Source organism: Acipenser ruthenus, unplaced genomic scaffold, assembly GCF_902713425.1.
Source record: "Acipenser ruthenus unplaced genomic scaffold, fAciRut3.2 maternal haplotype, whole genome shotgun sequence".
NCBI classification, from domain to species: domain Eukaryota; kingdom Metazoa; phylum Chordata; class Actinopteri; order Acipenseriformes; family Acipenseridae; genus Acipenser; species Acipenser ruthenus.
Window position 1 is genome coordinate 343,452 of NW_026707313.1, and position 14,049 is coordinate 357,500.

The 14,049-nt window shown below is 38.1% G+C and overlaps 1 protein-coding gene across 5 annotated transcripts in view; it reads left to right on the forward strand.

The window, feature by feature from the left end:
• LOC131696745 (zinc finger protein 79-like) overlaps positions 1–10,072 on the forward strand; it is a 42,159-nt gene extending 32,087 nt beyond the window's left edge. For 3 of the 5 annotated variants that reach the window (XM_059018653.1, XM_059018654.1, XM_059018655.1), the window contains 2 exons: positions 6,705–7,212; positions 8,958–10,072. In XM_059018653.1, coding sequence (XP_058874636.1) covers positions 6,732–7,212; positions 8,958–9,667 — 1,191 coding nt within the window. In that variant the 5' untranslated portion in view covers positions 6,705–6,731 and the 3' untranslated portion in view covers positions 9,668–10,072. Of the gene's footprint in view, positions 1–967; positions 1,037–5,755; positions 5,827–6,704; positions 7,213–8,957 lie in introns of those variants that run through there. The other 2 variants (XM_059018652.1, XM_059018650.1) reach the window with 2 other exon arrangements.
• Positions 10,073–14,049: the final 3,977 nt, after the last annotated feature.

Sequence of the window (14,049 nt, forward strand, 5' to 3'; positions counted from 1 at the left end):
ACCTTCAGTCACAGGAATTAGAAAGATATCATTTATGATGTGCCAGGTACTTGGAATCTGTGACCTCTACTGTGCATCACCGGTGAGCGAGCGCACTGACGTGATTTGAACAAGATTCCTTTATCCTTTTAAGAAAACGTACATACTGGTACATGTTTAAGAAAAAACACATTTGCAATAGTTTGTTACAAAATACAGTACTAATATGAATTATGTACAGTTTCTATGTTCGTATATAAACGTTTAACATCTTTCATTAAATATACTCACAATTAAAACCATGTATAAGATTAGTATAACTTTGTACGGGGATTAAAACAAACTTTTGTTCTACGAAGCGTCAGTAACTAGAATCTGTAAATGTCCTGTAAAATCAGCTTCAGCGAGTGACAGCTACATGGCTAAGCTATGGAGACTTCTGTTCAGTTTAAGTTGCCTAAAATTACAGGTAGATGGATGCTGTTTGCAATTGTTGTACTTTTAAATATGTTATAAATGATGATGCTTCATATTAGTTCAGTAAACAATGAATGTAGCATTCTGTTAACGGTAAAGGCATATTTTATGTAAGGACTGGGAATCACCAACCTGCTTAATTGTGTTAAACTGCAGTATGTAATTCAATATGTTAACGTAACATTATATTCAACAGGTTATATTAGACTTTGTGATACAATACTGGTTAATTCTGTAGTTTGCTGGAAAACGTTTGTGCACAGATATTATTGCGGAAATTCATCTTTAATAAATGATATTATATGCAGGGGTCGACACAGTCATTCTACACAGACACCTTACAAAATACTCAGTCCAGCAACACGTCATATAACCAGATTGATCAGCGAGGTTGGCTATTCACTAGAGTATACGCTAGTATAGCGACTGAATACAGAAAGTAGATGGAAATGCATTGAACTTTTTTTTTTTTTTTTGGATTAAGAATTTGTGTGCTAACCATTTTCTTCAGCTTGTGACATCATTACGTAGAGCTGTTTGTTCGCTAGTATTCATTTTAATGGAACCCTGTTTTTGCACGGTAAGATTTGCATATTGTTTTGTGAAATTTTGCAAGTTCGCTAGAAATGTGTTCGTCTTGTTGATGGAAACATAGCTATTGTCAGCAGCGTTCCCTCTAAGCTTTTTAGATACTGAGAAACTTGCCATTTTGACTGAGAGGGTAAATTATCAGTGAGAAACCTTTGGCCACGCATTAACCCTTTCAATATATTTTTGTTGCATTATACAATTTTGAAACAATATTCCAACACAAGTATCTCAACAATTTTACTATTTACTTGAAATTTAAACAAGACATCTGATCCAATGCAGCCCTGTTGGTTGTATAACCCATATTGTAATTTCAATAGCGCCCCTTTTAATGTAAACACATAAGTAATCCTCTCAATTGATTCTTTCCCAATTCTGCAGTGTTTCTTTGCAAGATTTAGAGAGTTGTCTCCAGACAGAATGTCTTTATGAAGCCAGCGGTGTGTAGTGTAGTGGCTACATCCTTTACACAGTAAAGTGACCAATTTCCTTTAAGGATTGTATAGTGAGAAATAGTTTTGAGCTCATTTCTTCATCAGAAAATATAATTCAATTAAGAAACAGCCGTGGTTTAAAATAGCTCATTATAGCTTCATTAAAGACAAGTAGCATAGAAAGAAATAAACTATACTAAAAAATAATGAAATACGCAGTTAATTTAGCTTACTTCGGGGAAGCTCCACCTTGAGCGCAGCACCTTAGCTCTTAGTTTTTCAGCATACGATGCAGTGCTTTGCCATTGTTGCCGTCTTATTTGCTTTCTTATTCTCTGCGTGTTCATGACTGGCATTGTGATATTTAATGGCATTGTTGTCATCTTATTTGCTTTCTTATTCTCTGCGTGTTCATGACTGGCATTGTGATATTTAATGGCATTGTTGCCATCTTATTTGCTTTCTTATTCTCTGTGTGTTTATGACTGGCATTGTGATATTTAATGGCATTGTTGTCATCTTATTTGCTTTCTTATTCTCTGTGTGTTTATGACTGGCATTGTGATATTTAATGGCATTGTTGCCATCTTATTTGCTTTCTTATTCTCTGCGTGTTCATGACTGGCATTGTGATATTTAATGGCATTGTTGCCATCTTATTTGCTTTCTTATTCTCTGCGTGTTCATGACTGGCATTGTGATATTTAATGGCATTGTTGCCATCTTATTTGCTTTCTTATTCTCTGCGTGTTCATGACTGGCATTGTGATATTTAATGGCATTGTTGTCATCTTATTTGCTTTCTTATTCTCTGCGTGTTCATGACTGGCATTGTGATATTTAATGGCATTGTTGCCATCTTATTTGCTTTCTTATTCTCTGTGTGTTTATGACTGGCATTGTGATATTTAATGGCATTGTTGTCATCTTATTTGCTTTCTTATTCTCTGTGTGTTTATGACTGGCATTGTGATATTTAATGGCATTGTTGCCATCTTATTTGCTTTCTTATTCTCTGCGTGTTCATGACTGGCATTGTGATATTTAATGGCATTGTTGCCATCTTATTTGCTTTCTTATTCTCTGTGTGTTCATGACTGGCATTGTGATATTTAATGGCATTGTTGTCATCTTATTTGCTTTCTTATTCTCTGCGTGTTCATGACTGGCATTGTGATATTTAATGGCATTGTTGCCATCTTATTTGCTTTCTTATTCTCTAGGTGTTCATGACTGGCATTGTGATATTTAATGGCATTGTTGCCATCTTATTTGCTTTCTTATTCTCTGCGTGTTCATGACTGGCATTGTGATATTTAATGGCATTGTTGCCATCTTATTTGCTTTCTTATTCTCTGTGTGTTCATGACTGGCATTGTGATATTTAATGGCATTGTTGTCATCTTATTTGCTTTCTTATTCTCTGCGTGTTCATGACTGGCATTGTGATATTTAATGGCATTGTTGCCATCTTATTTGCTTTCTTATTCTCTAGGTGTTCATGACTGGCATTGTGATATTTAATGGCATTGTTGTCATCTTATTTGCTTTCTTATTCTCTGCGTGTTCATGACTGGCATTGTGATATTTAATGGCATTGTTGTCATCTTATTTGCTTTCTTATTCTCTAGGTGTTCATGACTGGCATTGTGATATTTAATGGCATTGTTGTCATCTTATTTGCTTTCTTATTCTCTAGGTGTTCATGACTGGCATTGTGATATTTAATGGCATTGTTGCCATCTTATTTGCTTTCTTATTCTCTGCGTGTTCATGACTGGCATTGTGATATTTAATGGCATTGTTGTCATCTTATTTGCTTTCTTATTCTCTAGGTGTTCATGACTGGCATTGTGATATTTAATGGCATTGTTGTCATCTTATTTGCTTTCTTATTCTCTAGGTGTTCATGACTGGCATTGTGATATTTAATGGCATTGTTGTCATCTTATTTGCTTTCTTATTCTCTAGGTGTTCATGACTGGCATTGTGATATTTAATGGCATTGTTGTCATCTTATTTGCTTTCTTATTCTCTAGGTGTTCATGACTGGCATTGTGATATTTAATGGCATTGTTGTCATCTTATTTGCTTTCTTATTCTCTAGGTGTTCATGACTGGCATTGTGATATTTAATGGCATTGTTGTCATCTTATTTGCTTTCTTATTCTCTAGGTGTTCATGACTGGCATTGTGATATTTAATGGCATTGTTGTCATCTTATTTGCTTTCTTATTCTCTAGGTGTTCATGACTGGCATTGTGATATTTAATGGCATTGTTGCCATCTTATTTGCTTTCTTATTCTCTGCGTGTTCATGACTGGCATTGTGATATTTAATGGCATTGTTGCCATCTTATTTGCTTTCTTATTCTCTGCGTGTTCATGACTGGCATTGTGATATTTAATGGCATTGTTGCCATCTTATTTGCTTTCTTATTCTCTGCGTGTTCATGACTGGCATTGTGATATTTAATGGCATTGTTGCCATCTTATTTGCTTTCTTATTCTCTGCGTGTTCATGACTGGCATTGTGATATTTAATGGCATTGTTGTCATCTTATTTGCTTTCTTATTCTCTGCGTGTTCATGACTGGCATTGTGATATTTAATGGCATTGTTGTCATCTTATTTGCTTTCTTATTCTCTGCGTGTTCATGACTGGCATTGTGATATTTAATGGCATTGTTGCCATCTTATTTGCTTTCTTATTCTCTAGGTGTTCATGACTGGCATTGTGATATTTAATGGCATTGTTGTCATCTTATTTGCTTTCTTATTCTCTAGGTGTTCATGACTGGCATTGTGATATTTAATGGCATTGTTGCCATCTTATTTGCTTTCTTATTCTCTGCGTGTTCATGACTGGCATTGTGATATTTAATGGCATTGTTGCCATCTTATTTGCTTTCTTATTCTCTGCGTGTTCATGACTGGCATTGTGATATTTAATGGCATTGTTGTCATCTTATTTGCTTTCTTATTCTCTAGGTGTTCATGACTGGCATTGTGATATTTAATGGCATTGTTGTCATCTTATTTGCTTTCTTATTCTCTAGGTGTTCATGACTGGCATTGTGATATTTAATGGCATTGTTGTCATCTTATTTGCTTTCTTATTCTCTAGGTGTTCATGACTGGCATTGTGATATTTAATGGCATTGTTGTCATCTTATTTGCTTTCTTATTCTCTAGGTGTTCATGACTGGCATTGTGATATTTAATGGCATTGTTGCCATCTTATTTGCTTTCTTATTCTCTAGGTGTTCATGACTGGCATTGTGATATTTAATGGCATTGTTGCCATCTTATTTGCTTTCTTATTCTCTGCGTGTTCATGACTGGCATTGTGATATTTAATGGCATTGTTGCCATCTTATTTGCTTTCTTATTCTCTGCGTGTTCATGACTGGCATTGTGATATTTAATGGCATTGTTGCCATCTTATTTGCTTTCTTATTCTCTGCGTGTTCATGACTGGCATTGTGATATTTAATGGCATTGTTGCCATCTTATTTGCTTTCTTATTCTCTGCGTGTTCATGACTGGCATTGTGATATTTAATGGCATTGTTGTCATCTTATTTGCTTTCTTATTCTCTGCGTGTTCATGACTGGCATTGTGATATTTAATGGCATTGTTGTCATCTTATTTGCTTTCTTATTCTCTGCGTGTTCATGACTGGCATTGTGATATTTAATGGCATTGTTGCCATCTTATTTGCTTTCTTATTCTCTAGGTGTTCATGACTGGCATTGTGATATTTAATGGCATTGTTGTCATCTTATTTGCTTTCTTATTCTCTAGGTGTTCATGACTGGCATTGTGATATTTAATGGCATTGTTGCCATCTTATTTGCTTTCTTATTCTCTGCGTGTTCATGACTGGCATTGTGATATTTAATGGCATTGTTGCCATCTTATTTGCTTTCTTATTCTCTGCGTGTTCATGACTGGCATTGTGATATTTAATGGCATTGTTGTCATCTTATTTGCTTTCTTATTCTCTAGGTGTTCATGACTGGCATTGTGATATTTAATGGCATTGTTGTCATCTTATTTGCTTTCTTATTCTCTAGGTGTTCATGACTGGCATTGTGATATTTAATGGCATTGTTGTCATCTTATTTGCTTTCTTATTCTCTGCGTGTTTATGACTGGCATTGTGATATTTAATGGCATTGTTGTCATCTTATTTGCTTTCTTATTCTCTGCGTGTTCATGACTGGCATTGTGATATTTAATGGCATTGCTTTTTTTTTCTTCGTTGGTGCAGCCGCCATGTTGTTTCAGCAGAGACATGGAGAGAAGTCACATGATAAACTCTCAAAAGAAAATGGACATGGTATGTCTTCAAGTACTATAAAACAAATGAGTATTCTCAACTAATGTGCTGATTGCATTTTTACACTTGAGAGGATTTCTGAAATGGACGTTTTTTAAAAGGGAAATAAAACAAAAACCATAAAAGTGTGAGTATTGTGGTTTAATGGAGTATGTATACTTCTAAATAGCACAGGATGATTGTGCTTCACTGCTTTTAGTATTCAATTATACGACTGTAAAGTTCATGAGCAGCACTCTCTATAGAGGCAGAATCACCAGAAGCCTGCTTCGCCCCCCCCCCTGTACCTGTAGATTCGCTGGTGCCCGAGCGAGCTCTGCTTATGTAATGCTTTGTAAGAATGGTCTTCAAGTAATAGGTTTACCTCGAGAGGCTGGAGTCTCGATTGAGGTTGATAGTTATGATAATAACTTGCGAGGGTTGTTGCCAGTTACTGTGAATAATGTGCACATTTTAGCCTTAGAGGGAACACTGATTGTCAGGATAACTATAAAAAAATCCAACAATGCCACGCCCCATTGGAATACGCAAGTAACTTCAGTGCATCCTTTGCTTGGCTACGGGCTCAACAACCACAAGCCTGTTCCCAGGGGGGACTAGATTTGACGTGCCCCCCCCCCCCCCCCCAGCGTTCTCGTACCTCCAGATTTAGGACTACACCACTGCTCATGATATTCTAAAAAACGCAACATACTTATTTAATGAAAAGAGAAATATTGTAACTTTGCCAACTTTCACCCCAAATCCTCTGGTATTATAAACATATTACAAGAAATTCTGTGTCCCTTCAATAGTAAAGCCAGCCCTGCGATTAAGGACAGATTTTGTCAGTCATTGAATAGTACTATAAATAAATAAATACATGTTTTCTTTTTCAGATTCTAACCAGAATCCCGTGTGCTGCCATGGACAGTGTGGAGAGGGAATCTGTCCAGATTAAAGAGGAGTTCTCTGAACCTGAACTTTTCCCCTTTAGAGTGGAGTTCTTTGGGTTGGCTTCTCTCCCCATGAAACAGGAGCTCTGTGAGATGCAGTGTGACAGCAGCCAGCCAGAGGTCTCTGAGATTAAAGCTGAGCACAATGAATTGGAGATCCCCCAGACAGAAGAACCCCTTCCTGTTAAACAAGAAGAGGTGCTGGAAATTGTCTGTATTAAACGGGGTCCCCCTGAAGTAGAGTTTGACCACATGGAACCAGTGAAGGAAGAACCAGAGGACTTCAAACCAAACATCCCTGAGCTGGAGCCTGTACGCCTGCGGGAGTGTAGCGTGGTGCTGGAGAGAATCTGCGTGAGAGAGCAAGGTGCTGGAGAGGAAGGCTCTCCCAACAGCACGCAAGGAGGTGGACAGGGAGACGGGCAGTCACATTCAGAATGCAGTCTAGCAGGTGAGTGACTCCCAGTAGCTGTGACATTGTCATTCTAGATTGCTTGATATCCACAGTGTGGTTGAGAGGGAGGGAGGGAGCATGTGGGTTACATTACTAGCTATTTGTTTTTCCTGTACCACTCACACCAGTTCAGGATAGGACTCACTACTGGTGATCTTAAGATACAGATATAAGCCCCTTTCACACGGGCACTCCTACCCGATTATACCAAGGGGGAGAAGAGCTAAAGTACTGTATATAACATTAGAAATGTTCAGTGTCTAAATAGAGGGATATTATTGTACATGTGTAGCATTATTAGGGGTGCTAGATTCCATTACATTTATCAAGTTTAAACTTTTGAAAATATATAGTTTTAAATGTTAAAATACAAACATTGAGATAGTGCTATTACTCATTTTTTACATAAATAGCTTTCTCTAAATTACTGCATATATGTTATAAATAGGGCTTCTGGTTGTCTGTGTTGTACCTCTGCTTTTCTACTCTCTTTAAAGAATGCAGTTGATCCTGTTCATCCATTCGTGTATCTCAATCACACTGAGAAACACGTTCATGTGAAACAACTAAATGGGGTTTTCATTTAAATGCAGAAGTGACTCCTCTTAATGTAAATCCAGACATGCAGAACAATTGTAATAGAGTGTGTCCAGCATAAAATACTGTACTGTTCATTCTAGCTTTAATAAAGAGGAGTCTCTTATTAACATGTCGCGATCTCGTCTGCACGTCCTGCTTGTAATGAAAATGAAGGCTTGGCTGATTTAAATGCCAAGCCTTCCGATGCATCTGGTGAAGGCAACGAAAGAAAACTCTGAGTAGCTGTATTTGCAGATACGCTCTTGTTGTTAATATTTGGCCATTTTTGACAAAGTTTAAACAATTGAGCACAATTAAAAATGCTTGACTCCTTGGGTTTGACGCGCTTCATTAAAGAAAATGCCCTTTTCTCCAGAGCAGAGAATCGTCAATGTTTTGACATACAAGTATATTCAGGTGTTTCCTATGGTAGCTTTCTATACCCTGTAGAATTGTGTACCCTTGATGATTCCATCCCGACACAGTTGCATTTTCTTTCAAAGATCGCTGGATATGAACACTTGATGATTCTGGACAGTACATGTGAAAAAAATGAAAACGCGTTTTAAAAGAAGAAAATCTTTTCTAAGGTTACTTTAAATCAAGGGTTTCATGGATGAGCAACACAGGAGGCTGAATGTCCTGCATATCTAGAAAATCAGTGGAGTTAAATGTGCGGTTTTTATTTTGCCACATCACTAGTTTTGTCTTGTTCACAATATGTGTTGAAGCTGCAGGAGTGCTTGAGAAAACACCTGGGCTCGGGTACAGAAATATCGCGTGTGCGCGTCCGCATCCAGCAGTCTGAGAAACTGCATCTGCACAGGGGGGATGCAGAATTCTATGGGGTACAGAAATCTGCATAACACCCGTCAGAACAATTTTGATTTTGAGATGCATGCCTCAGTTCGAATGTCAGGGATCATGTGTTAATCAGCCCTGCACATGCCCTAAGGTTTGGTTCATACACCTGTGGCAGGAGTGTGGATGGCATTATTCAACCTGTCGCAGGGGGTCGGAGACCCTCAACTCCAACCAGAAATTGTCAGTCTGAAGTATGAACCAACCTTAAGCCTACAAGCAGTCCCTGTTTCTGTCTTTCCTGTTCATATTTAAGCCTACAAGCACTCCCTCTTACTGTCTTTCCTGTTCATATTTTCCAGGTTCCAGTCCAGCAGCTAAAGTGAGGGCAGGCGGTGGAGAATATCCTGACTGTGGGAAAGGTATCACGCTGTTCGTGCATTTAAACAAAACCCAGCGGACTTACACAGGAAAGAAACCGTATCACTGCTATGACTTTGGGAAGAGTTTCAGTCAGTCAGGATACCTTGTTTCACACCAGCGAATTCATACAAGAGAGAAACCGTATCGCTGCTCTGACTGTGGGAAGAGTTTTAGTGTGAAACAAGGCCTTCAAAACCACCAGCGAACTCACACAGGAGAGAAACCGTATCGCTGCTCAGACTGTGGGAAGAGTTTCAGTGTGAAACAAGGCCTTCAAAACCACCAGCGAACTCACACAGGAGAGAAACCGTATCGCTGCTCTGACTGTGGGAAGAGTTTTAGTTGCTCAGGAAACCTGAAAGCACACCAGCGAACTCACACAGGAGAGAAACCGTATTGCTGCTCTGACTGTGGGAAGAGTTTCCGTGTGAAACAAGGCCTTCAAAACCACCAATGGACTCACACAGGAGAGAAACCGTATCGCTGCTCTGACTGTGGGAAGAGTTTCACTGTGAAACAAAGCCTTCAATACCACCAGTGGACTCACACAGGAGAGAAACCGTATCGCTGCTCTGACTGTGGGAAGATTTTCAGTTGTAAACAAGTCCTTCAAAAACACCAGCGAATTCACAGAAGAGAGAAACTTTAAAAACCATGTTCAATGGGACTTTTCACTCATGAGGGGAAAATAATATTAACCTTGCATTACGAATCCCTGTGTAATAACTGTTTTGTAGATCACTCTTAAGAACATGCATTTAAAACTCTCTTGCACTCTGTGTCAGATAGTGGGTGATGATGCGGACACGTCACAAGAGGCTTCTCTGCTGTCAGTTTAACTCAGGCTGTCAATGCAGTCAGTGCCTGGGAGTGGGAATATGCAGAAAGGAAACTATTCCACACCTCATCTGATGGACGAGTCAGGAGAAATCGATAACTCAGTGTGGAAATGAGTTTCAGGATTTAACATTTTGAACTTACACTATTTATTTTCAAGTTTATCATGCTTTTTATTTTTTTTAATGATCTAATGTACAATAAATGATGAATTGTTTGTTTGTCATGATTTGTGTGTGATGCTGTAGAGAATTCCTGTTTTCCAAGGTGCTGGTTAATCTTCCCCTCTGGTAACAGCTCGTGCACAGCTCCTGGGTATTGCAAAACGTCAGCAAGTTTAGAGCTAGAATTCAGTACTTTTAACCATTCCACGTAAAGAAGATGGAAACCAGTTTCCCCCCTCTACAAATTTATATAATTAAGAGTGGAATTAAACTTTTTAATATCGAAGTACAGAACTATTTATTCTCATTTCCCACTTGCTGCGCTGCTCTGCAGGGACAGGTGTCCATGCTCGCACAGCTGCTTTGCTGCGGAATGCAAACGTGTCATGTGACAGAGTTGCATTCCACAGCCAGTGCAGAGCTTCCCTTTAAGAGTTCATTTTAAAAGAATAATATGTATCAGAAATTAATGCACGATGATACCAAAGAAAAAAAATGTCACTGTGTAAGACTGGATCCTATTAGAATACAAAGTGCAGCACAATCTCAGTTCCATTTAGTTTAGATTCAAGTTTAGTTGTGTGCGACGCACGGGTGTGGCCGGCCCTTTGTTTGTGAAATGAACGCGGCATGGCGGCATCAACAAGAGTCCTACTGAAAAGATGATCAGGATGACTGGGGTGAGTGCCTGCAATTACTCTCACTGACACTAGAGGCCACTACAATAATGTCTATGCTTTATTTACTGTGCTTTGATAGACACCTCTTTAAACACATCTGTAATTGTGAAATATGCAGTTGAATGCACATTTTTAGGAGAAATACTGTTAATACAGTCTGCAGTGGGAAAATGGCAAAAGACACAAACAACTTTTCTGCTAGTTTTTACTGGCATGATGGGTATTAGAATATTTGACTAATGTAGCAAACATTGTGTAGTTACACAAATCACTGCTTTCTAGCTAGTTTTAGTGGGAAGATGGCTATTACAAGTTTTTATTATTGAAGATGGCCAAGAAACCCTGTCTAGTTACTCACATCACTGCTTCATCTTCCCACTAAAAATAGCTAGAAAGCAGTGATGTACGTTTAAAGTTTCTTTATTTATATAGCACCTTTCACACAGTGTCTCAAAGTGCTTTACAATACAATAAAAAAACAACAAAATACAGAATTAAACACCATTTTTACAGCAAAATTGGTAATATTAATGAAAAGTAAGCAACAACTCGGTTTAAAAACAGAAATACAGTGAACAAGTTTAAAATAACAGATTTATACATAAAATCAGGATTCAAAAGCTAATCTAAAAAAATCAGCTTTTAACCTTGATTTATAAACATGCAGTGACTCTGCTTCTCTGATGTCGCATGGCAATCTATTCCACAGTCTTGGTGTGTTATTATAGCTGAAAGCTCTTTCAACCGTTCTCTTGGTCTTAATCTTTGGAACAAGCAAAAGACTGGAGTCGGCTGACCTTAGAGCTCGGACAGGTGCATGTGGGCACAGGAGCTCTTTAGATAGTCAGGAGCCAGACCATGGAGCGCCTTGCAAGTCAGCAGCAAGACCTTCAAATCAATTCGAAAACGTACTGGAAGCCAGTGAAGTGCAGCCAGTACTGGAGTTATGGGCTCTCTCTTCTTTGTTCTGGCAGCTGCATTTTGAACAAGCTGCAAACAGAATAAGGCATGATTTGGTAGCCCAGATAACAGAGCATTGCAGTGATCCAGTCTAGATGAAACAAATGCATGAATTAGCTTCTCAGCATCAGGCAATGATAAAAAAGACCTAATCTTCGCAATGTTACATAAATAATAAAAGGACACTTTAGTGGTATTGTGAATATGACCCTCAAATCATAAATCAGAATCAATTACAAATCCCAGGTTTCTGGCTTTGGAATTTATATTTGAATTATATTTACCTAAATTCGTTTTTATAGAATTTACCAACTCCAATTTCTGCTCCAACTTCAGTTTTACCTGAATTTAACTGCAAAAAATGTTGGGACATCCAGCTTTCCACCTCCGACAGACATGCAATTAGGGTGGAGACAACCGATATATCCCCAGGTTTCACAGAGATGTAAAGTTGTGTGTCATCAGCATCACAGTGAAGATGTACATGGTGTTTACAGATAATCATGCCCAATGGTAGCATGTATAAGGAGAATAGTAAGGGGCCAAGAATGGAGCCCTGGGGTCACCACAGGAGATAGTGGATAATTGTGATACAGAGTCTGCTATTGAAACAAAATTCTACCTGTCCGTAAGATATGACCTCAGCCAGTCTAAAACAGTTCCTGAAAGCCCTATCCAACTTTCAAGGTGATCAGTTAAACTAGCATGATCAATAGTATCAGATGCTGCACTTGGATCTAACAGAACCAGAATGAATATGTGACCGGAGTCTGAGCTCATTAGTAAATCATTCAGCACTTTGACTAGGGCAGTCTCTGTACTGTCACCAGATCTAAAGACTGATTGAAACTTTAAGTTCTTTATTATTATTATTATTATTATTATTATTATTATTATTATTATTATTATTATTAATTTATTAATTTATTTATTTATTTCTCAGCAGACGCCCTTATCCAGGGCGACTTACAATTGTTATAAGATATCACATTATACATTATTTCACATTATACAGATATCACATTATTTTACATACAATTACCCATTTTCTTGGTTATCACCCAGAAATATATTGCGTTGGCCAGCTCCCACCTTCTCTAAAACCTTAGTGGGAAAAGGTAAATTGGATGGAGGTCTAAAGACACTAGACAGTGTTTCCTGGACATCTTCCCTAATTAAAACAAAGTGTTAGTGTCACCGCTGCAGTTCAGGGTGTTTTTATTGATGAATTAAAAATGAGTATCTGGTAATCTGTAAATAAACAATTAAGAAATAAAAAATATATATATTATGTTACCATAGGATGCAAACATAACACCAAATTCAAGTACTGTGCAAGGATTTTAAAACTCTTGCTTCCCTGACCTTGTAGCTGTTTAGTTTGGCACGTGACCCCAAATACACCCATGTGGGAGTGAGTGGCTTTTCATAACTCAGAGTGCAGCTGTGACCTCGGAGGGATGATCAAACCTTTGTTTCTGCTTAATAAGCTGTTTTGAGCCTGTGTACAAACCATAATCAAACCAATTCAAACTGCTTTAAAATCCCTTACTTTTGTTAAAAGTGACATGCTATAAATTTAGTTAAGTGTCACGGAACTCATAATAACACACTATACAATTGGAACACGCAGTTTTTTTTCTGATAAGCACGCACTGTGTGTGGGGCAGGGTACACACTGTTCCAGTTAAATGGCATGAGCTCTTATTATTTCATCAGCCTTTGTTCCTTTTCATTATACAATCCGTTACTTATGCTTCCCATTTAAATGTTGAAGGAAGTGAGAAATCATTGAAACTCTAAACATTGTGTGATTTTCCTGTGTAAGCTCTGAATCAACGCAGGGTTAATGAACTCTTAACATCAAGCTGTACATGGCTGGTGCACATCAGTAGTTTGCAATCACCAGTCTTGTCGTTCAGCCTTGTGATGCATGAGTATAGCGTTTTGCTGCCTGTGAGAATTGAGCAAAACCCACATCATTGTTCTTAAATGGAACTTCTTGTTATCTGGGTTTCTGCTGACATTGGTAAAGTGAAGAAGAAACGCTTTTAATGTTTAATGTTAACTTTTAATATGATTTGTCTCACACCATGGATCATGCTAGGGAAATAAGACCAAATTTGGGCAAGGAAATTACATAAGCCAGCTGTATAGCTGTGCTGTATGAAGTCATTTATTTGCTTAGAAACTAACATCTCTGCGCCATGCCAGCTCAAAAAAAAACAAGATCTCTGATGCCATGAAAGCTCAGCTCAGCTCAGAAAATAACATCTACACTGATGCCAGCTCAGAACACCAACAGCTGAGACCGGTGTGTGAGATCACTGATGTGTGTGAGATCACTGAGGTGTGTGAGGTCACTGATGTGTGTGAGGTCACTGATGTGT